General features: G+C 44.0%; 1 protein-coding gene across 4 annotated transcripts in view; it reads left to right on the top strand.

Moving 5' to 3' along the window:
* LOC147892054 (ARM repeat superfamily protein) overlaps nt 1-27,124 on the top strand; it is a 248,375-nt gene that overhangs the window by 171,718 nt on the left and 49,533 nt on the right. For all 4 annotated transcript variants that reach the window (XM_087388218.1, XM_087388216.1, XM_087388219.1 and 1 more), the window contains exons 32-45: nt 1,824-1,945; nt 2,074-2,202; nt 2,299-2,373; nt 2,463-2,596; nt 2,883-2,955; nt 3,160-3,291; nt 3,388-3,569; nt 3,660-3,776; nt 3,901-3,961; nt 4,128-4,226; nt 4,334-4,434; nt 20,490-20,595; nt 20,679-20,792; nt 21,033-21,107. In XM_087388218.1, the coding sequence (XP_087244344.1) occupies nt 1,824-1,945; nt 2,074-2,202; nt 2,299-2,373; nt 2,463-2,596; nt 2,883-2,955; nt 3,160-3,291; nt 3,388-3,569; nt 3,660-3,776; nt 3,901-3,961; nt 4,128-4,226; nt 4,334-4,434; nt 20,490-20,595; nt 20,679-20,792; nt 21,033-21,107 (1,520 nt within the window). The remainder of the gene's footprint in view (nt 1-1,823; nt 1,946-2,073; nt 2,203-2,298; nt 2,374-2,462; nt 2,597-2,882; nt 2,956-3,159; nt 3,292-3,387; nt 3,570-3,659; nt 3,777-3,900; nt 3,962-4,127; nt 4,227-4,333; nt 4,435-20,489; nt 20,596-20,678; nt 20,793-21,032; nt 21,108-27,124) is intronic.

Raw genomic sequence — 27,124 nt, forward strand, 5'->3', positions numbered from 1 at the left:
CCATTTTTCACGACGTGCTCTGTAGGGTTGAGGTGGCATTTTCAGCCTTAACCTTGAACTTTTCCTAGCTCTTTTGAATGCCCTTTTAGGGTGTTTGTTTTCTCATGCCTTGCATGATGTACTTCTCCCTTGATCTTTTCTCTTGAAGCTTCTTTCATACTTAATAGAAGTTTTCTCTTTGGGGAAAGAGAAATAAACTGCCGTTTCTTGTGCCTCGCGAAGCATGGTAATCCCTACATGTTTGCTCTTTGTTAGGGGTGCCCTTTTCTGGTATTAGAGTGCAAGTTTGCCTAAGTGCCTTGCATTCATCACCATACCAACCATTTTGGGGGATAGACCCTTCAATGTTTCCCATTAACCTGACCATGTAAGGGAATGACTGTTTGCGGTGATGGGATAGACTGAGGGGTTGGGCTTTGGCATCCAGTGTGGGTTTTTTTTTCTGTGTAAATATGATCTAGAGATTGATCAAAGTCATATTGGTACTAAGTGGAAGGAGTGAGTGGTGGAAGTGGCAGGATAGGCTTGGGTAGATGGAAAGAGATTTGTGAGTGATCAGCTTCCAGCATGAGTGATAGACAGGAAAAGCCAGAAAAACCCCATGGCATAGTCCATGGCACTATGTGGCCACTCCCGCGATGTCTGCAAGTGTATCGCTCTAATCCCAGCGACTGTGCAGGCTGTTGTATATGACCAGCTCATGAGCTGTGCACATGTTCAGTGCCCACCCTGCATAACAGTAGCTTTGCTCATGTCTATCCTCACATATGCGCTGGAAGATCTGCCTGTGGGATCAGAATGGCATCTTCCCGAAAGTCTAAGAGTTTTGCTCGGTATGGTACAAGTCCTGGCATTGAAATGTCCTAGCATCAGAAGCTCTTCCTGCTGCCTATACCTCTGAATAACCTTGTACAATTGCCAAAAAGGGTGATATCCATGCTCTGCCTAAAGAAATCCTGGCATTCTCAGATGTCTCTGGAGGGAAATGCAATGTATATGTCTCTTGTAGAGGGTCTCCTGAGGTGGATTCACATGTATCGGGCATGCTCATCCATGCTGAGAGCTTTGATGTAGGGCTGCTAATGTGATCGGACCAAACACCTGACATCTGGCCTGTGAACTACCTACCACGTGTATCCATGTACTGTAGGTAAATGCACTACAAACCTTCCATAGGCTAGTTTTTCTGTTCATATTCCTTCATGTACCCATTTGGATCTCATATAAGTGTAGTCTCAAATCACCAGTCAAATTCGTCTCCCCATCCCCCCCACCCTCGCCCGGCCCCTGGGCCAAGTAAGCGTGTGAGGCCTGTGAGAACATGAATGGGGAAGCCTATTCAGCACCCAAAAAGGAGTGTGTTGAAGTTTAAAATGTAGCGCATGTGGGGTTCAGTTGACTCAGTTATATCATCAAGGGAGATTTCTCAAGAAATAAGACACAAGCAAAGAATCTTATCAATCTGAACTGCTAGACTGAGATTTTTTATGAGGAGAGAGAACACAAACCTTTTTGACAGATCTATATATGGTACAAGGGAAAAAGGGCAGTTATACAGGCTGGCTTTTTCCCAACTATTCCAAGCTAAGGATTATTCTCTAGTAGGCACATTGCTTCAATTTCTGTCTAAACTCAACCAACGGCAAGACTTTAAAGGTGTTAAAATACTTCTTTATTGAATAGTGAATCAATATAATGATACTTTGACCATAATACTTGGAATGAAGAACTGTAAAGGGATGTGTTTGATACTTTGGAATTGACTCTCTGTTCACTCAAAAATGTTGGCATTATAGTGATTAAGATGATGTTCTTGAATGTAGGTTTGGAATCCAGTGGCATTCTTCTTCCCTCTAGAGAGTCATTAAATCTGGGTGAAAGGCTGATGGCATACTTACCACGTTGTGCTGACGTAGCTCTAGACATCAGAAACCTTTCTGCACAGGTTGGTCTGCCAACTGATTTTTAGATAGATATAGAGATAATTTTTGAAAACTTGACATCACTATCCTCAAATGATAAGCAGAATCAATCAAATCCAGATGATTCTCCGTTATGTTCTGTTTATGACAGATAATTGATCTGCTTTTTAGCATTGCATTGCTGCTGCCCAATCCAGTAGGGTCGGCAAGGGATGGTGACAGACAAGCTTCATATGCCGCACTTTCTGCTCTGGAGGAGTTGGTTGCAGTGACAAAATGGGTATGATATATTGGCCCTATCAAGTGCTGTTGCAAGATATGAGCTGCCTTTATTGATATAGGGAGAGCTCTGTCTCTTCTTGTGTTGTTTTTGCAGGATTCAGATAATGAAGGACAAGACACTTTCTTTCATCTTGTTGACTATGTTGGTGATCTCATGACATCACAAGAGGTAATTGAACTAAATAGTTTATGTTACTTTGTGATCTCCTTCCCTTGGTGTTATACATCTGGTATTTACAGAAGTGTTACATGCCACAGCTGGCAGTTGCCCTACGAGGCTGTGTTACAGCCATCTGTGATAAGACTCAGCCATCCGGCAAAGGTGCCATTAGAGCTGTCACTCAGCTCATTCAGAAAAGATTTCAAGGCTTGCATGAAGGAGATATTCAAAGGTATAAGAAGCATCCTGTAAAAGTGTAGACCAAATTACAGGCAAAGGTTGTCATTATCAGAATCTCTAGAGCTGCACATCCAGAATCTAACAACAATGGAGAATATACTGATACGCACTCACAGTCCCGAGGTTCTTTATATTAGTCGACAAGTGTGTGTGCGTGCGTGTGTGTGTTTCTTAGATGCTGCAACATGCCTATTTTACATCAGAATACTGATATTCACTCACAGTCCCAGGTGCTTTATATTAGCAGTAAGAAGCTGACTTAAGTTTACCCATTTCAGGATAACCCAGTCATTGCTTGGTGCTGCTAGTATGGTTGGAGAAAAGGCTATGCGCGGGGAAGTACTTGGTGCAGTGCGTCTTTTCCTCTTATCTACCATTGTCTTACCTGAGCACTGATCCAACTAATTTCTGTGATTTCAAACTGGCATCTAAGTACTGAGCTATATGATCAAACGCATTGTGTAGGACATGATATTTTAGCTATCCTATGATAATGGTTGGCGTGGTCTGTTATGAGAAGCATACACTTACACGGCATGCTTGCTGGATCTTTAGGTTTGCTGCCTTGCTGAGCATACACAGGCAGAGCTGGTATTTCATGAGCTTTTAACTGCTGCTGAAAGGGATATGGCAACAAAAGATGTCAGTCGACTTAGAGGAGGCTGGCCAGTTCAGGAAGCATTTCTTGTAAGTGCAAATTTCAGGTTGACAAGTCACTGAAATCCCGAAAAAAGATCCACTAGTAGGTGATTTTCCTACTGACAAACTTGGTCTTTTCTGCAGGTCTTAGCTCAGAACGAACTTCTGGCTGTGTCTTTCTTAGACTATGTTGTTGGTATACTCAATCAGGTACCTGTCGATAAAGATGAAAGTGAAAAGATTGATCGTTCTGATCATTCATCACAATCGCACTCTCTTAGTCATATGTCACAAGCAGCACTGGTTGCTATTGCTGCTTTTTTCAGGTACACATATTAAGATTGAGCTCTGCATTTTAAATTCATATTTGATTTGCATGGACTGAGTCGTATGTGGTTGTATCCCATCATGAACAGAAAAGGAACAGTTAGCAGACGGGCTGTTGAACAAAGATATGCAGCCATCCTCTGTGCTTTCTTCTTACAGTTTGGGAGCTACCATAACCTCTCTCTCATTGATGTGCAGCCTTTACGGTAAGTTGGATCTGGTAGAGTATTTGAAAACTGTTTGCTCGTTTTTCCTATGACTTTGAATATATACTCCTGGACTATACACGGTTTCTGGATTGTGTTCACTAAAAGAAATATATTAATGTAGGAATACTATCAAAACTTTCCAAGACTTCTGCGATTGTTTGGGAGACAGAGAGCTGAAGAAGGCAAAGTTCTTCTTCCCTTACTATTTGTTTAGCTTTTGTTTAGCTTCTAGTGTCACACACTGTGGTCTATTAAAAAGTTGTTTCCATGTTTGGTTATAATCTTTTCCTATGAGACTGGAGTCTATGTTAGCATGCTTTCTTATTAAATATTCTTCATTGTTGTTAGATTCTGGCACAAGATGGAGAGCAACTGCTTGGTGGAGAGCAATGGACAAAGGCAATTGGTCAGATTGCAAGTTGTGTTGCTGAATCCCGACCTAAAGAGGTGGGTCTGCAGAAACATACCATTGACAAGATGAGTTCAAGGTCTGTGCATTTAATCCCTGAATGCTATTGTGTTGAGTAACATTGAAAGTGATTTTCCCTTTTCAGGTCGAGAATATTTGTGCATTGCAATGGGCAGTTCTGAAAAGGACATTTGAGTTTCACCGAGCAGTTGCAGCTGCAGTTCTGTCCGAATGTGTACGTCACTGGTAAGTGCCTTCAGAGACATGGCTAGATAGTGTCAGGAGATGTCCATGTTCTTGGTGCTATCCGAACAATGATGGATGCTGAGACCTAAAGACATTAAAGTTTCAAGGGAATCCCCACATGGAGTATGTGATTATGCAATAGAGTCACTCTCTACACATGCACATGCACCACACACATGATATGATATCAGATTATTAATGTCTGTACCCAACAGAATCTATGGGACAGTAGAAATAATTCAGACTCAAATGTTACAATTTGCAGCTCTATAGATACCTATCAACTGTTTGTATTTGTACTTGTGGCTAAACTTGCTAGGCTTCGTGCCCATCTATGATCTTATTCCTCTGTGTAAGTACCTTTAACTATAATCTGTCTGTTGCAGAAATAGGCTATGCAGGTTTTATGATAGGTCTATGAGAATGTTAATATGAGATGGCTGTCCATAAGTGCTTCTCCAAAACCAAGTAAGGGAATAAACAGTCCAAAAGGAAGTTTTCATGAACTGCAGAGAAAACTCAAATGTGTCATATGCGGATCTTGTATGAATAACTCTTCAAGCATGTCTTGGACCTTAGCATAAATTCCTCATCTTATGGGGTGGTGGGAGAGGGAATTGATAATATCCATACATTGAAAGTTTAGAGGCACTATCTTTATGGAGCTAGATTTTATGTCGACAGGCAACTATCATTTAATTATATTTGCAACACACTTGACTTAGTTGAACTCATGCAAGAGTTTTGACTATTTCCATCCGGGTTGTAGATTCCCTTAGTGCAATTTTAAAAGTGAATGCAACTTTCTTTATAGAACTATGCTTGGATTTCTATACCTCTCATAGGGGCTCCGATATGCAGCCATGCCAGTGGACTGGATTGTGACGGATTATATGCCTATTTCATGTTCCATTTGGATGGGAGCTTTCACCGGGTTGGGCATTCCACTTCAAGTTATTGCTTTGCCACGATCAGAGGAGAATGCCTACACAGTGGTCTGGATGGGAGAGAGGCCCCGCCTACACAGTAGGCAATTGGAAGGCTTTTATCAGGCTACCTGAGGATCAGAGGCTACAGTCCGTGAGTCACCTCAGAGGGGTAGCACGCAGGATTCAGCAGATAGATGCAGCCATCCCGGTGGAATGGACAATTGAGATGCCTGTTACTTCCACCACTTGGATGGGAGCTATTTCGAGGACAGCAGTTCCTCTGCAGGTGATCGCTCTTCGAGGTCTCGGGGAAGATGCTCTGGTCTTTGACGTTGGGGATGGAGGTATACTCTCTAGATCCACGGATGATATTCTTCTAGAGGTTGCCTTTCAGCCTATCAGGATGGCTGGTTTTATGGACCATGGAGCGGGCTTGTAGTGGTACTTAGACCCCGACCCTCTGCTCTTGGCCCTGGGATCCTGGAGGTTGTGGTTATATGGAGGTGCACCTATCAAGTGCTTGCAGTGGGACCCAGGAGAGTGGGAGTGGATAGATCATGGGCACCGAGAGAGGGGGATTCCCTTCTTTCGTTTCACGGTTGGTAATGCCAGGAGATTTCAGCTAAGCAGTAGAGGTTGGATTTCCTCCAGAGCCCCCCATTGGGATAGCTTCTTCATCACCACAGACTTGTGTAGGAATTTCTGGAGGAGGCTCCGGAAATCCCTGAGAAATAGAAAGATCACTCTTTTCTTTTGGCTTTCTATTCATGGAGGGATTGCAGTGAACCTGTGGAGATCACGATTTGGGGCTGATCCCACTTGCCCTCGTTGTCATTGTGTAGAGGAGTCAATGCGACATTGCCTCTGGGACTGCAATCAAGTGAGAATTGTTTGGAAAGTAGTTGCTCAGATACTCAGCATTTTTCATACTTCCCCTTTCTTCATGACTTGGGGCTCGATCGCATGGTTATCCCTTACTAGGCCGCAGGTGTTTTATGAGGGTGAGCCTTCTTCTTGGGCACTCTCGATCCACCGATAGGTGATAGAGCCCTGCTCTCTTCAGGATGTACCACATATTCCTTTCAAAGCTTCACATGTTTCAGTGGACACCTCTTGGGAGATTTTGGCTAGCATTTCCTCTTGGCACATTTGGAGAGCCAGATGCACAGAGGCCTTGGATGACACCCAGATACACCCATCATAGGTGTTCACAAGTATTTGGAGTGACACGGTTCACACTTTGATAGCCATATGGGCTAGCATGCAGGGCCCTTCACAGGCAGAGCCTCTTCTAGAAGGACTGTATTTCTTCGAGTTTGGAGGAGTTCTCCCTTTTTCTCAGGGTTGCTACTGGATTGAGATGGCACTATCAGCCCCAATCCTTTCGTTTTGGCTCTTGAGCTTTTCATGCATTGCATGGTGTATCCCGTATTCCCGTATGGAGCTTGCTCTAACGGTTTTCTTTAATACTTAATAGAAGTCTCTTTTTTGCAAAAAAAGAAGAAGAGGAGAATGCCTTGGTTTTGATGTCCAGATGGAAGGCAAGCTGTCCAGATCTTCGGACGATGTTGTACTAGAAATTGCATTTCAGCCTGAGGGTCACTGGTTTTGTAGAGTTTGGCTCGGATTCTCAGTGGCAGCTAGAACCTAACTCTTCTCTTGGCCTTGGGTTCATGGAGATTGTGGCTTTATGGTGGGGCCCCAATAAAGTATCTGCAGTGGGACCCAAGGAAGTGGGAATGGATTGATAAAGTGCACTGAGAGAGGGCCTCCCCTCCTTTCGTTACACTAATAGTAATGCTAGGAAGATTCAGATTAGTTCGACCCTCTAGAGCTCCTCATTGGGAGAATTTTCATATTTAAGCTGATTTGTAGAAAAGCTTTAGGAAGAGACTCAAAAATCCCATAGGATTATAAAAATCACTCTATGCTTTTGGCTTTCTATTCATGGTGGGATTGCAGTTAACGTGTAGAGATCCAGGTTTGGGCCTAACTCTACAAGTCCTCGTTGCCACTCTGCCATGTAATCTGTTCAGTATTGCTTATGGGATTTAAGATAGGCGAGGATTATCTGGAAAGGGATTGCTAGGATTTTCAGCACCTTTGCCCACCACCCTTTCTTCATGACCTGGGATTTGACCTGGGATTCAGTTTCTTTCAAGTCCTCAGATATTTTACGAGAGGCATGACTCTTCTTTAGCTTTCTCGATTCCGCAACACTTAGTTGAGTCATGCCTCTGGTTGATGTTCCAGCCTTACCTTTCAAAGCAATACATGCTTCTGTGGTTTCCTCTTGGGAGTCTCACAGAGGCTCATCCATCTCGTCCATAAAGGGAGGGATAGGTCCCTCAGCTCTCAATGGGCCCGATACCCTCCTTGGTATTGCCTATAAAATCTTGGCAGCGGTTGTAAACCATAGACTTCAGCCACACCTACCCAATCTCATATATGACCATCAGGCTGGCTTCGTACATGGCAAGAGCATCTTCATAATATCTTCTCATTTGGCATGGGCGAAGGAAATCCGTCAGCCCCTGGGATTTCTTTTGCTCGACTTTGGGAAAGAATATGACTGGAGTTTCTTGTAGGAAACTCTACGCTGCATGGGTTGCTTTGAGCATTGGATCCTAGGAGTTTCCTCGGTTTGTCATTCAGCTCAAAGCCAGGTTCTCACTTCGGGTGGCATAGGGGACAGATTTCAGATATATAGATGAGTTTCCTAGGGCTCCTATATCTTTTCATAAGTGAGGCTATCAGTCACTTCATCCACTTGTAGACACATATTATTGATTTTTGTCTTTCTAACCGAAAGGACAAAGAACTCCTTGATAGTGATGCACCTGACATAGATGTACTTCTGAGGCCTCGCTCGAGAACCTCCATTGTAACAAAGCCCCCTTGTAAGATTTCTATCTCGTAACAAGGGAACTTATCAGCTAGCACAAATTTGCTGGATTTTGGGGGTGTGATGTAGACACACGAGAAGGGCTAGTTGAGCTTGTGAGATACTTGGGTTGCTGCATAGGCATGCACATCACTCCCACCCAGTGGTTTTCTCAAGTTTGGAGAACGTTAGGAAGGAGGTACTTTAGTGGAGCTCCACCACCTTGGATTTAGCCTTCAGAGCCCTTGTGATGAATCACGTGCTTTTAGCCTCTACTAGATACACCACCTCATGCTAGTGCTTGTCACGATCAGCTTCGGAGACTAGTATGGAACTTCCCCTGGTTCGAATTTGTTGGCACCGATGATACAAGGGCCAAAGTGGCGTGGAGCACTCTCATCTTGCCCTTGCATGAGGGTAGCCTTAATATCATTGATCCCGACATCCATCGTAGAGCCTTTTTAGGCAACCTTGTCGTCAAGGGAATCTTTCAAAGCAATGAAGCTTGGAAGGATTTCTTCATGTAGTGGATTCAAAGACGTACTCCCTCAAAGGTTGTGATTGGAGGCCGAGCGCTAGATGGACCATCATAGGTGCACACATCAGACCTCCGTCATCCCTCCTCGTTGATGTGGCTATGAGAGCATAGCACGAGATTAGACCAGTCCTCACTCACATTCCTCCCGAGACCCAAGGTGAGAGGGACACACATCCATCATGTGAAACAAGCTTTTTGCTGATGACTAATAACGTTACATTGGGCTGTTTAGGATACATGCAATGGGCTAGATGGGAGGGAGAGCCCACCTCCATTGTGAGAGCATGGAGTGGCATTATGCGGCTACCCATCATTGGCTTTATCCACTGTGAAGCGCTAAGGCAACATCTTGTTCCATGCACTACCCCATAAAAAGATTGCACAAAATATTGTACCCCCTATGCAGTTCCTCATTGAATGAAGACACAATTTAGGGTATACTTCATCATAGGGAGGTTGATTCCTCTCTTTCAACATCATGAGGCTATAAAGTTTAAATAGCATCATTATTAATGTATTTGACACGCTCAAGTATTAGTTTGGAGGGAGGAAGGGGGACTGAAAACACAATAGCAACAATTGAATACTCAGTTTACTAGAAGCAGCTGTATTTTCTTTTTCGTTTTTTTGGGCAAAAAAGTTGTTGTATTATGTGTCAAAGACAAGATAAGATCTTGAAGTTCTGATTACACTTTGTCCAACCAATAAAGCTAGAACAAAAGAAAACAAATGGAGATCATACATTAGTTATAGACTGAGGGTTTGTTGATTTAGCTTTGACGTCTTTGATCAATGCAATACCATCTCGAATAGACAGCCCATTTGCCTTCTTTTTTGGCCACCTTTACCTTTGCAAGTTCTAAGCTCTTGTTCTTTAGCTGAGCTTTTGTGAGTTCCTTTGATATCCACACTTGTAAACCTTTCAACTTATTGGGCTGTCTGATAATTTGTGTTCTTTCAGCTCTTATCTTGAAAGTAGAATTACATGTGCTCCTTCTTGACCAATCTCAAAGTCGTGATTTGCCCATCCAATGCGCTTTACTTGTTTTTTTGTTGGTCTCTTCGTCGCAAGAGTCTTCTGGTTGTCAGGTATCCCTCCAATCCTAAGCTTCTTTGAGTTGATCTACCTTTCAGCTTGCTTGTTTACTTCTTTTAGCAATTGTGTGGACACCTGTGTATCTAAGGAGCTCTTCACTTCTCCTTTGAGATCCTCTTGAATCTCTCCCTTACCCTTCTTATGTAGCTCTTCTAGCTCATTAAAGATTAACTCATCATCCAAAAGGCCTCTTCAGTTCAAGATCAGAAGCCTTTACCCTTTCTTCTAATTCCTTAAATCTGCGCTTCAGCTCATTGTTCTCCTTTGTAAGAGGAGAATCTGCTCTTGGAGAATGAGGAGGGCTTTATTTTGGCTAGTGCTAGGTAGAGGTCCTTTAGACTCTCATTTTTTGGATCTTCACTGAGTGACAGTAAAAAAGAGAGGAAGCCCTCCCAGGCTGCAATACTAGCAGCTGTATTTTTGTATTCTGGACGTTGTAATGTTCATATATATTGGCTGACAAAGGTAGCAATTGCTGGTTCATAGAGAAAGAAATGAGGCACAATGCACAAAACTTTATTCATGAGTGGTTACATATATAGGCAACTGCCTCCATGTTGGTAGATCCCTGATTATCTCAATCAGTCACCTCCTATGATCACTCACACATCACAACAAACTGACATACCTGATGAGTCACTAGAACCTTCTAGCACACCTACACTCACACACTCCTTGGATAGCCCATAGGCATACACACACACACACACACATCAATTTGCCCCTTCATTCCCCCCCCACATATTGATGACCTCATCCCTCAGCAGTAGTACATGGGATGCTCCATGGTTTGCCCACCATCATGTGGCAACACACATGGCCCCAACGTGTGACTCACTCTTAGGATTCTTGGTTTACAACTGGGAGATAGACAATGACTATCTATGTAAAGCCCAATGAGTCCAACAAGAAAGTAATCTCAAAAGACTAACAATCATTTAAGGATGGACTATCCATGGTAGAGACCTCACACACACATAACTTAGAAAACATAAGGATCCTCACCCTTGTCAGAATTGACCTGGGTGTTGTAAGCAATGAGCTTTGACATTCTCTGGTTCTTCTTCTTCTTTAATCTCTGCTTCTTCAACAAGATTGGCTGAACATCTCTTCTTTGCATAACATTCTTTTTCAAAGTGTCCAGGTGTGCCACAAAAGTTACATTTCATTTTGCTCTTTCCCTTGAAGTTTCTTTTGGCCAAATATACCCCTTCTTTGTAATCACTTCTTTGTTTGATCTTTCTTTCCTCTTCCAAGACGGATGCTTCAATTTCCACTAGACTTATCTTTGGTATATTGGTGAGTGTGGTTACAATAGTGTCATATTCTTCTGTGAGACTTCTAAGTAAGATGGCAATCACAATATCTTCATCAAGATTAAACTTGATGCCAGATAACTGTGTCAAAATGCTCTTCATTGAATTTAGATGTGAAGAGATGGATTCTCCTCTATCCAATTTTAAATCAAATAACTTGATAAGCTAAACTTAGAGCATCTTCCCTGTGCTCCAAAAACATGCTCAAGATGAGTCCATGCAGCATGAGCAGTCTCTCACATCCATCAATGTGATGGATAAAAGAATCACTCAAACCAAGAGCAATTATAGCAAGTGCTTTTTCATCCTTGGGAAGCCATGAAGCTTCTCCTTCCCTAGTTGTAGGTTTAGTTTCTTTTCCATTTGCCACTTTTCATATTCCCTTTTTCATGAGAATAAACTTCAGTTTTGTTTGCTAAGTGTGGAATCCCTCTCCTTCAAACTTATCTATTTTCAGTTTGGAAGCCATTTTGGGAAGGTCTTACCAATTTAATGGCAGTGTCCAATCCCTTAACAAAAGATCAATCTTTCTAAACAAAGAAATCACCTTCACCATATAGATGCAAATTGCAAGATAAGAATTTAGAAAATCCTAATTGTTTGGCATATGCATAACCAGTTGGCTTCTCCCACAACCTCTGAACTGGGGTCTTCTTTACCTTGTACTTTGTCTTTGTAGTCTTCTTGGCACTTGAAGAAGATTGAGAGTTTAGCATGTTGTCAAGAAATCACAAGAAGTTGAGCTCCAAATAACATCCTCTGAACTGAAAAAGTAATCTCTGAATCTCTGATTTGAAATTTAACTCCTCCAGCATAAACTTAGCATTTAGTGTAGCATCTATTTTAAAAAATAGTCAAGAAATGCTTGCAGAAAACAAAGGAACCTTGGAGGATTGCTATCTCACACCACAAAGCATCAACCAGAGGGCATTTGCTGCGCAATTAATGGTACTTGGAACTAGAAGACTTAGTGCAAGTCTCAGACCAAATGAAGCTTCACACCTCTAGGGGCAGCAGCATCTTCTCCACCTCCAAAATCGTGTCTTCTCGAAAAACCCGACTGGTTTTTCTGTAGTTTCTCCTCATTCCTTGGACCATTTGCCCTCAAAATTCACCTACAAGTAGCCCATAGGGTCGCCTAAGTGCACCTCAGACCATTTTTGAAATGGTGGCTCTAGCAAGCTATATCAACAGAAATGGCGCGGGATGGAGCGAGTCTCAGCGCGGGCTGTAGAAACCATAATCCTTCAATTGCTCTCAGGTGGAAGTGCGCCCTAACTAGAGGAAATCTACAGCTGAAAGGACTGGAGCAATGGTGGCTTGTAGGAGGAGAATGAGCTAAAGGAAATTTCATAGAGAAAGCAATGAGGCACAATGAACATATATAGGCAACTCCCTCTATGTTGGTAGATCCCAGATCCACAATCATCTCCATGATTATCTCAATCAGTCACCTCCTATGATCACTCACACATCACAACAACCTGACATACCTAACTGATGAGTCACTAGAATCTTCTAGCACACCTACACTCACACACTCCTTGCATAGGACTCCAAGCCCATAGGCATACACACACACACATCAATTTGCCCCTATATCAATTTTTTCATTTCCTCAGTAAAACAACCAAATCCTGCTTGAATTATGTCAAGACAATGGAAAATTAATTGTGCCCTCTTTTTTAGTGATCCTTAGACATTGAATGGTATTTTCCAATGACGACAAAGCCTGGATATCAAATTGAGATTTAAAGGGTGAGATGACCTATGAATGCAAGTTAGATTCGTTTAAAAAAATTTATGCACTAGGGATTCTGGGAATGATCTAGCTCCCATCCCCAATCTATTGTTCTCATAAAACCACAAAAAGACTAAAATGATTAATTCTAATTCGAAGAGACTGAAAGACCTTGGTTCTCCAAAATAAATATCTTAAGGAGACTTAAAGTATTTCATGTCATGAGATTTTATGTATTGGATACCTGGAGAAGCCAGGGCCAGAAATGGCTCCTTAGGCCTTTCTACAACACTTCAGCTCACCAACGACCACGACCATCGAATAGCAATTGATTGGAGAGAGGCAATTCTTCTACAAGAGAAGGTTGTGAGATGCACTCTGCGTGTTCTTTAGAGAGAAAGAAAGAAAGAAATAAATTTTATTAGTCTTCGGAAGACCGATGGGTCTATGAGATCGAAAGAAAACCTGATACAAATCATAGTAAGGGTGGAGCTGCTAAACAAGCATCATCACCCGTGCTGAGTCCTAAGTCTGATCATACATAATCAAATACATCTGGGTGTGACAATGAAAAAGAAAAAAGATTGGAACGGAGAGGAATCCTCCGTATGTCATGTCGCCCTGGCCCGTGCATAGCCGGTGATGGGATGCTGGTGTCTGTCAAGGGGTGCTGTGCGTCTCAGTCTCCTAGAGGAGGCTCGATGCAAGACCAGCCGGTGATGGGACGCTAGCGTCTGTCAAGGAGTGCCATGCGTCTCGGTCTCCTGGAGGAGGCTCGTCGCAAGACTAGAGCCACCGTGACTCCTATGGGACGTGCCCTGGGTCTAAACAATGACGGGAGATTCCCCAGAGTGATGTGTGTGTCCCCTCGATGCCTCGTGTGTCGTGTTGCGATCAACGGGTCGGGGTCTCTGTCATGTCTGTGACTAGAGACTGGACGATCAATATCACTTGATGGGAAGAACTCTGTGATCGTGCTTTGAGAGGTATCTGGTGGTGTGGTCAAGCCCCGTTGCCTGAGTAAGTACTCTCTGTGTCCGACCCCCTCGTGAATGAAGGCCGCGAGGCATCTTTGATTTGGGTAGGCAAGGAATCTGGAAAGGAACCCGAAGCCGTCTCTGAAGAGACAGGGGTAGCGACCTCGGATCTCATAGTACACTGGGCACCTGAAAATAAAATGCTCCTCCAACTCAACCTCCTGACAGTTGCACAATGTGCATATGCGCGCGATGCTCCCTAGGGATCCCCTCTACTCTGCCGCTCTCTATGCGGAGGCGGTGTGATGATACCCGAAACTGTCCGATGGAGATCCGTAGTGAGTGAGGCATGTGAAGCTCAGTGTACCCGGGTGGTGTGATGAATCCTTTCTCCGAAATACGAAGACAGTGATCTCTGTAGAAGCTCAACTTCACTGGAAGCACCCTTGGCTCCAACCAGGTCCTAAAGGTATGTAGCTGCAAGAGATCCTCTCGAATGACCTAGTTGGTGTGTGGCCCGATCGGGATGGTGGGTGGGAGTACCGGGGGGGCATCCAAATTGTATTGAAAAGGAGGTATCCTATCGATGTGAAACCCCAGTCTCACAAACCATCTGTGAGTCTGTGCATACCAGCCTTGCTCGTCTCCCTCTGTTGCCAACCTCATGGAGGAATCAAGAGCCAACCATCGCAACCTCTGTGTCCTTGATGTGCAGTCCCCATGTGATCTAACCCGGTGTAGATATGTGATGGTCTGAAAGGCTGCATCTAGCTGGAGTGGAGAAGCACCAAACTCGGCCTGAATGATATGATGTGGTTTCCCCCAGATCATCTGTGAGAGCATAAGGATCTGCAGGGCTCCACCCGTGTCCACTCTATATCTGACATGTCAGGTCCCCAACAAGGGCTGCCGTACATACCGGCTGGTTGGACCAAGGAGTCGAAGAGAAGAGCCTTGGTCCGAGGGTCCTGGAAGTGGGAGTGGAAGCACTCTCTCTCTAGCCAAGCAAGTGAGGCGTATCCCTTGCTTAATCTGGTCTGCATCGCTGGTCTCGTCGTGAAGATCGGGCCGGAGAAGATGACCCCCAAGTAAGTGTATGAGGATATGATCTCAACTGGTGACCCACCGAAAGTGAAATGCTTCCGGTGCATGTTTGCTCGAGAGGTGTTAAAGACCATGACCTTGGTCTTGCCAAGGTTGACCTCCAAATCATGGGATAAACAAAAAGCCTGCAGTGCATCCATGTGTCGCTGGAGCCCCTCGGGTGTGAATGACAAGAGTGCCATGTCATCTGCATAAAGAAGAATCCTGATGATGATCCCGGCAAGTGAGCAACTGGTCCCTCTGGAAGCCCCCATGAAAGTCTCAGGTTCATCGATGTAGAGACCAAACAGGGTTGGTGATAAGAGACAACCCTGCTTGTCCCCTATAGTGCTCAAGATCTCTCTGTCCAACATGCGCCTGTCCGAACTCGGCCTGAGACACTCTCATAAAGTGCCATGACTGCCCAGATGATCTTCTGGTCAAAACCCAGTGCCTGTAGGTGTGTGATGAGTCAAGCTCGAGGTAGTGAAAGGCTTTGTGGAAATCCACAAAGCAGCAATAGCCCCTCGTGGTCCTTAGCTCGGCCATTGTGCAGTTTCAATGTCGCGTCCTTGACTCCCCCTCTGGTGAACGACGTGCAAGTGGTGGGGCGAGGTGTGTGTATGAGATCTGGAGTAGGCTGGTGTGGGACATCATAAAGATGGCGTGCATACGTGTGCCAAACTCTCGTGCCGGTGAGGGGTGATGGAGACCTATGCTCAAGGAATCTCCGCCAAAATTCCTTAGAGTTATTGCTATACAAGATGTTCAGCAGCTCCTCATTTCGACGAAGAAATGCTTGCTTCTTCCGCCATACGAGACGGCGGTACTTGCGTACCGTGTCTGGTGTGTTCGAGAGGTGACGCTTGGTTTCAAGTCGGAGTTGTCGGCGAGAAGCCTTGCACTCTGCATTGTATCAGTTGTTGTAGGGTACTGAACCAAGAGGTGGTGGTCTAGTGGACTGTGTGGTGTGGGGAAAGACTTGGAGGACAGCCCCGTGGAGTGTGCGACTAATCAGGGCAGCACGGTCCTCTATGAGTGGTATGTGATTGATGTAGGTTAGGAGTCTATTTAGGCATCTAGAGTAGGCAGGGGAGAGGCTGTGATCAAAGTGTATGTCATGGTAGGTGTCGTGCGTCATGTGTGGTGTGGCTAAGCGTGAGGTGGCGATAGTGAAGAATAGGTATGTGTGATCAGCTCCTAGAGGGAGTGGTGCTACGGTGAAATCGGTGATATGTGAGGTGAAGGTAGGGGATCCCATGATGTAGTCTACTACACTAGTGCCCCCCCCATGTGGGAAGCAAGTAAAACCACCTAAGGAGGGCCATAGGTCAAGCCCGTTGTAGATGATGAGATCGTGCATCCTGCCCAAGTCAAGGAGTGCGTGTCCATATGGTGTAACTGGCCCGTGTCGGTCCAATGAGATCCTGGTCATACCTGCTCCGTCTAGGTCCATGTCTGGTAGCATGATACAGTCGTCTCGGAAGTCCAGGAGTGGTGCCTGGCACGTGCTCATCCTGGCGTTGAAGTCCCCAACAAGGAGAACTTCCCCGCGAGCTGAAAGGTGCATATGGCGATGTCTCACCCTCCTCTTGCGCAACTCTGGCGAAGTGGGATGTGTTTGGCGGAAAGTAGCAGTGGTGTCAAATCCTCATTTATGGACAAGGTGGGATGCTCTCGTAGAGTGGCTCGATGTTGGAGTGTTGCTAGTCGAGCATGTGAATCTCTGAAGCGGATGACTAGGGGCTGCTCTAGGTTGGGGTCTCTCCCAACATGCCATGCTCCCTCTATGCCGTGGTCGGGGACCCCCATGGTGGTGGTCACAAAGGTGATCGCCTCCTCCATGGGTGTCGTCGTGTGCTGGTGCTGTCTCACGTGATCCCTCGTATCCGGATGTTGAGGGCCTTCGAAGCCCTCTGCTGCTGCTCTTGTATGGCGGCTGAAACGGTTGCCTTTGTGGGCTCCCGTTTCGCCACGTCCACCCATCTAGTCGTCTCTGGTATAGCCGATTGTATCGTGGCTATGTGTTCCTCCATCTCTGTGACTGGGGTCCCTCCGGGCGTTGCTCTCATGGTCTTGAGCTCCTCTCAGAGCTGTGTGATGTCGTGTCAGAGCCCCTGGATAAGGGTGCCTTGCTCATGTATAATGCTGCTCCTGGGTGTATCGGGCCTGCTCCTGAGTGTAATGTGTCAGATCTGCTTGACGGGCCCGGATGCTGTGTATCTCAGCCAATAGCGAGTCCCAAGCATTTGGTGGGAGCCTAAGATATCTTGGTCCGGGTGGGAAATGGATCTTGAGAGGGGTTGGAATGAAGGTGGGCTGCTGAGGTTGTACTGAGGGTGGGGACAACGTGATCTGGGCGAGGGAGTGGTGTGTAGGAGTAGCGAGGCCGGACGAGGCGATGAAGGGTGGTTGACTGAGAGGTAGAGGGGATATGAGGGAGAAGTATCGTGGAGCCGTGGTTGATGGGGCTAGTGATGGGGCTATTGGGGAGGAGGAGAAGCATCCTTTAGATCCTTGGGTTCATGAGAGGCTGGCTCCAGCACGTCAGGAGCAGCAGCAGCTTCTGCATCAAGGATCGTAGAATGCTGTGAGGCGGAGACTATCACGAATTTGTACTTCTCCCAAGAAATAGAGAAATCTTTTATTGACCTTGGTCAAAGAAAGTTAACTTAGGTTAACTAGAACAAATTTCATTTCCTTTGCATTGCATCACATTATTTAAAAGAACATTGTGGGGACTCCCACAAGGCACTAGGATTAGTCCAAATAACTAGAATGCATGCATTTGGCTAACCTCTAATTGGTTAAAGTGTCGGATATTGTTTGTGCAAGGTGCAGGACTTTGGAGTGTGCTTAATTCCCCTACTTTAAGGAAAAAAGCACAAGACAAGTGGTGCCTCATGGAATGAAGGGCCCACTTGAGTTGAAAGCAGTAAAAGTGCCTCCCATTATGGAGAAAGCACTTGGTTTAGAGAAAGCCTAGCTTTCTAGAGAAAAGCGCCTATTCTAGGCAAGAAAAGAAGGCCTAGCTTTTGGAAAGCACATGATTTATAGTTGGCTGGCCTAGTCTATAAATTAAGGGCCTCTAGGCTCCTAGTTGAATTGAGTATTGCACCCAGACTCTACTCCCTCGTGAGCCACCTTGTACAACGAGATTTCTATTACAATAAAGACCTTAGGCCGGGGGGGGCAGCAGCCCCTAGTGCTGTGTTCTTCTCTTCTCTCTTCCTAATGTACATTTCCATCCCCTCATGCGATCTACACCAGCATGCTGCAATTGATTTCCCTTTGTTTGAGTTCCGGAGGAGAAGCATCCTTTAGGTCCTTGAATTCATGAGAGGCAGGCTCTAACACACCAGGAGCAGCAGCAGCTTCTTCATCAAAGATCGGAGTACCAATACCATGCTTGAGAGGTTTTAGGGGAAGATGAATAAGCATTTGATTTCGGCATCGGGCAGAGACATGGTAGGGGGTGTATCAACAGATGGCTATCCTATCATGGAGTTCCACCGACAGCTCCCGTGATATTCAAACAGGTTGCTACAGGCTTTTACTCGTCTCTCTACTCAGCTGAACCTTCCACCCTTTCTAGATGGAGTGCTCAGCACAGAGTTTGAAAGCACATGCCTAGGCTAGTCACAGCAAAAGATGAGCACACATTTGAATGCTCCCTTTAGGACACCAGTGGCCAGGACTGTATTTCTTTCTTTGCCAAAAGGCAAGTGATGATAGCGTCACTCCTACTTCCTTCATTACTAACTGGTATTCCATGGGGGCTTCCATTACTTCAGCCCTTCAGGACAGCAGTATCATTTCCTCCTCTCTACATGACACTTGGGCAATCTTTATTCAAAGAAAGACTATATGAGATATCTTCTAAGTTTGGCAAGTAGTTGAGTGCGCCAAGGAGAGTCATTGTCTCCTAGTTATTTATTTTCTCGACTTTGAGAAGGCTTATGACAGGGTGAACTGAGGTTTCTTGGAAGGAACCCTACAACATACCAACGATTTGTTCCAAGCAGTTGATCTTAGGCATGTCTTCTCGGGGTTCTCGTAAAGGAGATATATTTCAGATATCTAAATCCATCTACCAGTGATTTCATCTCCTCATAGACACATATTATTGGAATTTGTCTTCCCATCAGGAATGACAAGGAGCTTCTCGAATGTGTTCTTGTAGATAACACAGCTATATTCCTAGAGGCCTCTCTTAGAAATTTATGATGCTTCAAACCACCTTTGAAGGATTTTTTCCTTGCAGAAGGTATACTGATCAACTGCGCAGATGCACTAACCTTTGGGTTAGTGATGCAAGTATACGAGGGGGAGATGGAGCTCGGTTTAAGATGGATAGAGAGGGTACCACTGCCAGATATATGGGATGCCAGGTATGTGTGAGCATGACCTCCATCCAGCAGTTTACTGGGATTTTGGAGAACGATAGGAGGAAATTTCTCTCTTGGAGCTCCACTATCCTAGACTTAGCCTCTAGAACCTTGGTGGTGAACAAAGTTTTCGATGTACACGCTTACATCGTTTTCCATGCACATGCATTAGTCAGCTTAGAAGATTGATATGGAACTATCTTTGGTCTTGATTTGATGCAAATGACACGAGGGCAAGGGTAGCTTGGAGCACCATTATCATCTTACCTAGACATGAATGAGGCCTCAACATTGTTGATCCTGGCATCTAGTGCCGAGCCTTGCTATGGTCATCAAGGGACTCTTTTTTAGTAATAAGCCTTGGAAGGAGTTCTTTACTCAACAGATTCTGGTTGCACTCCGTATCGAAAGCTTGGTATCAGATCAGAGTATCCCTCTCATGGATTGTCCCCTCAAACTTAGGCGGAGAGGAAGAAACAGCACATTATGTGGAATGAGTAATTTGTTGATGACTGGGATGTCCATTGGTGGGTGATGGTACATATATTCTCACCTCTCTCTTGTCATTGTATTTCATGGCCCCTTGCAGCACTGACTGTTGGACCCAGGAGAGTGGCAATGGATTGATGCAATGTCCCCCCATAGGACACTCTTCTGCTTTGATTACACAGTCAGGAATGCTAGGTGAGCCCATATTTGGAGCCTATATAGAATACCTACGTGGAGAGCAGGTTGGAGACTTTTCTCCCGCTTCTCTTCTTACTGCATCATGCAATTCTATTAATCTTCATTCATGATTTTTGTCATCCACTCGTTTTGTTTCTTGATTCTCCATGCTCAATGTAGCTGCCCTTTTGATCACTTTTTTTTTAGAATATAATTTCAATTTTAAACTATCAGCCAAACAATCAGAACTGTAAACATTTGCATGCAAGTACGATGGATAAAGCTGCGACCTGAAGGGATTGAAAGCACAATAAGTATTGTCATTATGGCCTACAAAACTTGTATGGATTCATCGGTGTGCTTTGTGTTTGGAGAAAAAGAGCCAGCTTCTTTCATTTTTGCTCGAGTCCTGATAGTATGAATCCTATGCTTCACAGTAAAAGAGACCCTACACTTCTGAGTCATCTCATTGGGGCATTGAGTTCTCAAATCAGTGATGAATCATGGGTGGTGCGACGATTATGCATAAAAGGCCTTGTGGAGGTGAGTCATTAAAAGAAGCCTTGCTGATGTGAATTGATTACATTTTTCTTTAATGTTCTAATCTTTCTGTCATAAAATTTCAGATTCCAAAGGAAGAGATGCCCAACTACACATCACAGGTCCTTACTGTCATGATTGCCTTGATCGAAGATGTTGAGGAGGAAGTGGTCGTAACGGTCGTGCAGGGATTGATTGTAGTAAGTGGTAACAATCTTTGTATTTATATTTTTCTACATACACATATATGTATGTGTGCATGCTCGTGAGCGGGCATGGTGATGTGGGTGTGTGGATAGTGGTGTCGGGGGCACGGGTTGCAAGTGTGGACTCGGAAATTTGCTTTTTTAGTTGTTGAACTTTTTTTTCAGGTCATGCCCTGGCAAGAATTACTAGATTTAGGATTTGTTTGCAAGTTCAGCTAATTGAAAATCCATCAGGTCCTGGAGGATGCAACTGAAGAGACAGTTGCTCCATTTCTTCTGAACCTATGTGCACGATTGCGAATGCTCCAGGTTGGAATACTGACTCAAGCCCACCCTTTTGAGAGGTGTTATGATGTATCTTTTAAAAATATAGATATATTCACTGCATTCCTTCAAGGCTTTAAAAAAAAAAAAAAGATTCCTTCAAGGTTTTGAAATAGCACCTTTAGGAAATTTCTGCTTAAAGCAATAGCTTGGCAGGGCTTATATTCAATTTGACAGACCTTTATTGTCGAACAGAAATCGTTGAGATACAGAATCCAGTCTGAACCTCAGTCATCTGGCAAATCCAGTTTTGAGCATTGTGTTAACATAGAGATGAAGAAATATTGGTAAAACGGGGTTGGTAAAATAAGCATGAGTTTTTTAACTGTTGAAACCTAGTTTAAATTGATGGAAATTCGTCTACATGTTTATGAGCCTGTTCATGTTGCAGAAAATTAGCACCAGGATGGTGCATCATAACTTGTAGTAATCTTGTACATAAGCATAAACTGTTCTGTACCAGATTCTCCCATTATTTTAAATCCATCTTAGCGTAGGTCTTCTATAACTTTTGAATGTATGCCCTAACCTTCATCTTTTGTTGGCGGGCAGCATGAGCCTACCAATGCCCTGCCGCCCCCCATCCTTCTTCTTCCTCTCTTCCCTTGATAATGATCTGTTTCTTGAATATGGCGCTGAAGGAAAGTTGATGCCTCTGTCTTTTGTGGCAATGGATGTGAAGCTTCTTTTCATGAGACCTGGCTAATTTTAGATCTTACTATTTGATGCAGCATCCTTAAACCATCCACGGCTGTTTCCATCCATTTCTTAAAGTTAGTATGGATGGAAACCTCCTCTGCTGCCACAGCTTGAACCCTGGCTCAGCATCGACAATTTGCCCCTTGCCTAGGCTCCTGCAAAAAATTAACATCGTGTAGTCCGGACCTGCTCGTACTCTACATAAGGGGCTGATTTTCAGTGTCCTCGACTAAGTAGGCTGGCCTGGTTGTCATCCGCTTGCTGTCTTGGTGTTGATTGTAATACAAACCATAAATCATGGACCATGTAAGTAGGTCTCTGATTACAATAGGATGGAGAAGGGGAGACCCTTCCCCAGCATGATGAAACAAAGAGGCAGTAACAGAAACTGCATATTTAAGGCGAACTACAAAAGGGTTCACAACTCTTCAAGAGAGGAGACGACATACAAGAGCCCTAGATTATTGTAGAACTTGTAATGTCATTACCTTTCTCTCTTTAGTCCTCGTTCTATTCTTTTCCATGCTTTTCTCTATTTACTTTGCCTAGGTTTTGATTTACAACTATAAGTTGAACTTCCTAGAAGTACACATGTTAATTGAATATTTAGTGTGGGACATTACATTTTAATGGAGACTTCAGTCTTCGTTTAGTTTACTGTAACTTATTGCTCAATAAAATAGCATGCATGCATTGCAATGCCAAATTTGGCCCTTTCTATTGAACATTCTATGTGACGGGATGGTATGCTTGGATATTCTTTGATTATCTCAAAAGCCCAAAAGTAGTTAGAGAATTCGACTCCAAAAAATACTAAAGAGACTAAAAATCACCATGTGGGTACTTCAACAACTATGTGTGCATGCAATCCTTTCTAAATATTGATTGACTCACAATTTTGGCACATAGTCTTCTTCCGGCCACTCTCTTCAGGGCTGCTCATTCCTTGGTTGACTCTCCATGGGAGGTTTTAGCTAGCATTGCAACATGGCACATTTGGAGAGCCAGATGCACTGAGGCTATGGAGGGTTCTTAGGTTCACCCTTTTCAGACCTTGGCCAGTACTTGGACAGATACGGTACACACTCTGATGGCCATTTGGGCGACCATGCAGGGATCCTCGCGAGTAGCCTCCTCCAGGAGAGTTACTTTTCTCAGGGATTGGAGAGACTCTCCCTTCTTTGCGGAGACTTCTACAGGGTTGAGTTGGCATTTTCAGTCTCAGCCTTGGTTTCTTTCTACCTCATTTTTTTGAGGAGTTTTTTATTACATGCTTAGCATGTTGTATTTTCGCACAGAGCTTGCTCTAGCGAGTTTCTTTCTTACTTAGTAGAAGTCTCTTTTTTGCGAAAAAAAAAAAAGTAACATGATCTCTCCACCATTTATGAATAGCTAGATGCAGGATTTTACTGAAAACACACATTGAAACAGCCCAAATCTGGTCAAATAAACATCTGACCTTGGGCATTCAACTTCATGCCAAAGTGCAAGGTACGGCGGGACAATCCCATAAAACAACCCATAGGGGTTCGAACTAGCAGATCACCTCCCAGCCATAGCTGAGTATGCCAAGTCAGCCCCGAGCCTAAGGTCTAGACCAGCCAGCATCAAGGTCAAGTATCCGTCCCATACCACATGCCCCTTCCTCTAGCTACTACTGCTCCCTAGCTGGCAGGTCTATGTCTTGAGGAGACTCCAACTCCTAAGACCCCTGACACTGAGCCCGTAATCCAACTTAGAGGCAAGCATTGGCTATCCTTAGTAGTGAGCCCTAAACTTAGGTTGCATGCCCAAAGTAGCTTTACTTGGAGCCCATGCTTCACCCCATTAGCTTTGTTAATCCTGGAATAGCAACCCTAGGTTAGACTATGCCGTAACTGTAGATCCAATCCAAGATCCTAGGTTAGCCTGGTCATGACCAAAGGCAGGACCAAAGGCAGTCCAACCTTGCGTAGGCCCTAGTTAGTCCAACTATGAACATAACATTCTCCCACCTTTAAAAATAGATTTATGCTGGCAAAAATCAGGGTAGGAAAACTAAATTAAGGATTCACAAACTATAGTTCTCAATCAAGCATCGGATTCCAATAGCAATAATTGTAAGGCAGTATCCACAAGGCAACTTGGCATCTATGCAATTACCAAGCAAGGTAAATTTTGAAGTATTTACAAAGCAACTTCGAATCAGTGCAAGGTAAATTGATTCAATCTCATCTGAGGTTTCAGTAAGCTACATTCAACATCCTATTGAATTTCCTGATTCTGATTCATCTCGAAATCATGATAGTTTTTTCGGAACCATGTCAGAGTTGTAATCTGTCAGAGTCATGCCAATCTTCGCTAAAGTATACTTCTCTTTCAGATCTAGAATCTGGATTCAGTATAGTATCTGCAGGGTAGTATCTGTAATATAAACCCTTAGAATTCATCTGAATATCCATAGGCACAAGAGAGAAGTATCAGTGCAATTGGTGACTGAGAAACTAATTATTGCACTCTTATTAACTTCTTTAACAGAAAGTTAAATAAGCCAATAGTGACCAGCTTACCAAATGTCATGATCACTTAGTAAACTACTTGTCATGCTATCAAATATTATCTGGTATGTGCTACCCAAAATCCATTGGGTACGTCTTTTTAAAGACTCCTTGCTAACAGGATATCCATTATACAACAAAGTATCAGGCAACTGAAGTTCTCAATACGAACTTTATTCATAATCACATTGGCCGTAGTAAAGTGATTAGCTTTACTAAAGTATTGGCCAAACCTTGAAGAACCTTGGTTTTTAAACTAGATACCTTTGTTCTTTAGCCAAATACCAATCCATCTGGAAAATATTAATCCTATACCAACTATTGAAATTAAGGGCCCATTTGTATTGGTTCTGAATTCCTACCAGCTAGGAATTATGATGTTTCCATCAATAGTCTCTACACTGTCATATATCACTGTAGACCATCCATCTGGATGGCCTATCAAAATCGTCATGAGTATAGACCTTGGTAGGATTTAAAATTTAAGGTCGAAACAAATCCATCTTGGGCTTGTGAATGTGTTGCTAGATTCCAAAAAATCATTCCAGTCTTTCTCCTCTCCCCCCTTTAAAATATAATGGAGGATTCGAGATCTGTCATACTGCTTTACAAATGGGCTTTTGAGGGAGAGATACCGGTGGAAACTTAGTCAAGTATACAACTTGACTTCTTAATGTTATATTGGGCAAAAGTAATCACAATGTATATATAAGTGGCGAAAACTTTTAAATACAATCTTTCTTTCCACCCTATCAACAAAATATTGGTTTAATATATATTTTTATATATAACAATCTTGCTCAAAAACATCACTTAGAATCCGGTCTGTAGTTAGCTCGGCAACTAGTAATTTTATTTTGGGTTCTAATTTAGCCCACCCATCGCTAGATGGGGTAGACCAAGCCCTCAAAGTATGTGTTTGCATTCAACCAATAGGTGAAGTGGTCCTCACTATCATCCTCACTTCTAATTATTTGCTTCAGTAGAGGGCAATAAATTTTTTGGCCTTCAGTAGCATCCCATCAAAGGTTATATGCCACCATAGCAGCCTCACATGGTGACGCCCTGTTCTTAGATTGACTCCTCGTCTTGGAGATCCTCTTTATGTATTGGTGCTGTTATGATCATGATTATGGACTGCCCCCTTAGCAGCTCCACTGCCCAGATTATTGTATCAAGTTTCTTTTAGTCTCATAGACCCTTTGGTCTTCCGAAGAATTTTAATAAACTTTTGTGAGTATGAGAGCCACGCTGAAGGGAACCAAACATATCAGGATGAGATCTTATGCTCTTGCAGTAGGAGCACCGAAGAGAGGGTATAATACATGTCATGGCAGCTAGAGATGAAGGAAAGTGGTCTGTCTATAGAGGTGGGAAACTCATAATCTGAGAAAGGATAGAAAGAAGAGGGGAAAGAGGTGGGGACAACACATAACGGTGCCGAGGCCATAGGTTGGGGGACAACACGGATTGAAGATAGCAGTATGGAATTGCACTTTCATCCTAGAGAGTTACACTGACAAGGAGATGATATTCTACATTGAGACGCATGAGTCCTGAGAGAGGACTACCGATAATGACGGGATACACCTGGAGCTTATGGAGGGATAGTGGGATACGAGGTGATGGAGGGACTGCTTATCTCTGCGATGCAGAAGAAGGAACATGCACGGCATATGTGGGTTCGATTCGAGCCACAATATACACGACTGCTCTTGATCTCAGTGTCCTATTTTTCCCTAGACACATCATCATATGCGTGCTTTGTAGACTTTTGGAAGGCCTTTGACACAGTCCCATGATCTTGCATGATCAGATGACTATAGGAGATGCAGATTCTAGATGTCATGATTTGGGGAGTGATGAGTTTGTATGAGTCAAGTCAGAGGGAGAGTATGTGTCCCTAGAGGCCTGTCAGGCTAGGTCGAGAGCACAATAGGGGTGAAGCAGGGGTGCCCTCTCTCACTGACACTATTTGGGCTATATATTGATGAGTTCACGACATTCATTGACCAACTGGGAGGTGAGGGATTGATCGGCTGGCTGATCTGATGATACAGATACTATTGTATGCAAGTGACATAGTCCTTCTATCCTCCTCAGCAAGACTTACAGAGACACCTAGATGTCCTGGAGGTGTTTTGTAGAGAGAGACACTTGAGAGTTGACCTTGGCAAGACCAAGGTTATGATTTTTAACACCTCACAGCCAGCACTTCATCGACAGAGCTTCACCTACCGAGAGAGCCAGTGGAGATCATACAGTCCTATACCTACTTAGGGGTAGTCTTTGCGGGGCTCATCTTCATGATGATCTACGCAGCCAGGGCATGATTACACGAGGGCAGGGAGCTCTTGCTCAACTAGAGCGGCAATGATTTCAGGCACATTTTCAGGACCCCCCCGACAAAGGGATGGCTATTTCACATGTTGGTGAGGCTGAGAGCCATGCGCACAGCATCCCTTTAGGGGTATGACCTGACCGCGACCAAGTGGCGACATTTCGAGAGGCTACATGTAGGCTATGGGATCCATGATGATTCTGAGTATGCCTTTAGTCCCCGACCAGATCATACAGGCAGAGTTTCCTATGACAATGCTCGAGATTGACACCATCTTCCAAACAGGGTCTAGGCCATGTTGCTTCACTTGAGGTTCCCAGTTGCAATGGGTAAAGTATTTCTATGGTTTCATGGTTAGAGTACTGTAGGCTAGAAAAGGAATATGATGCTATTTGGGTTGTGGTAAATAGGATCACCGTAATAGG

Source organism: Dipteris shenzhenensis, chromosome 17, assembly GCF_047967505.1.
Source record: "Dipteris shenzhenensis isolate YYH24624 ecotype China chromosome 17, Dip_SZ_1.0, whole genome shotgun sequence".
Classification (NCBI taxonomy): domain Eukaryota; kingdom Viridiplantae; phylum Streptophyta; class Polypodiopsida; order Gleicheniales; family Dipteridaceae; genus Dipteris; species Dipteris shenzhenensis.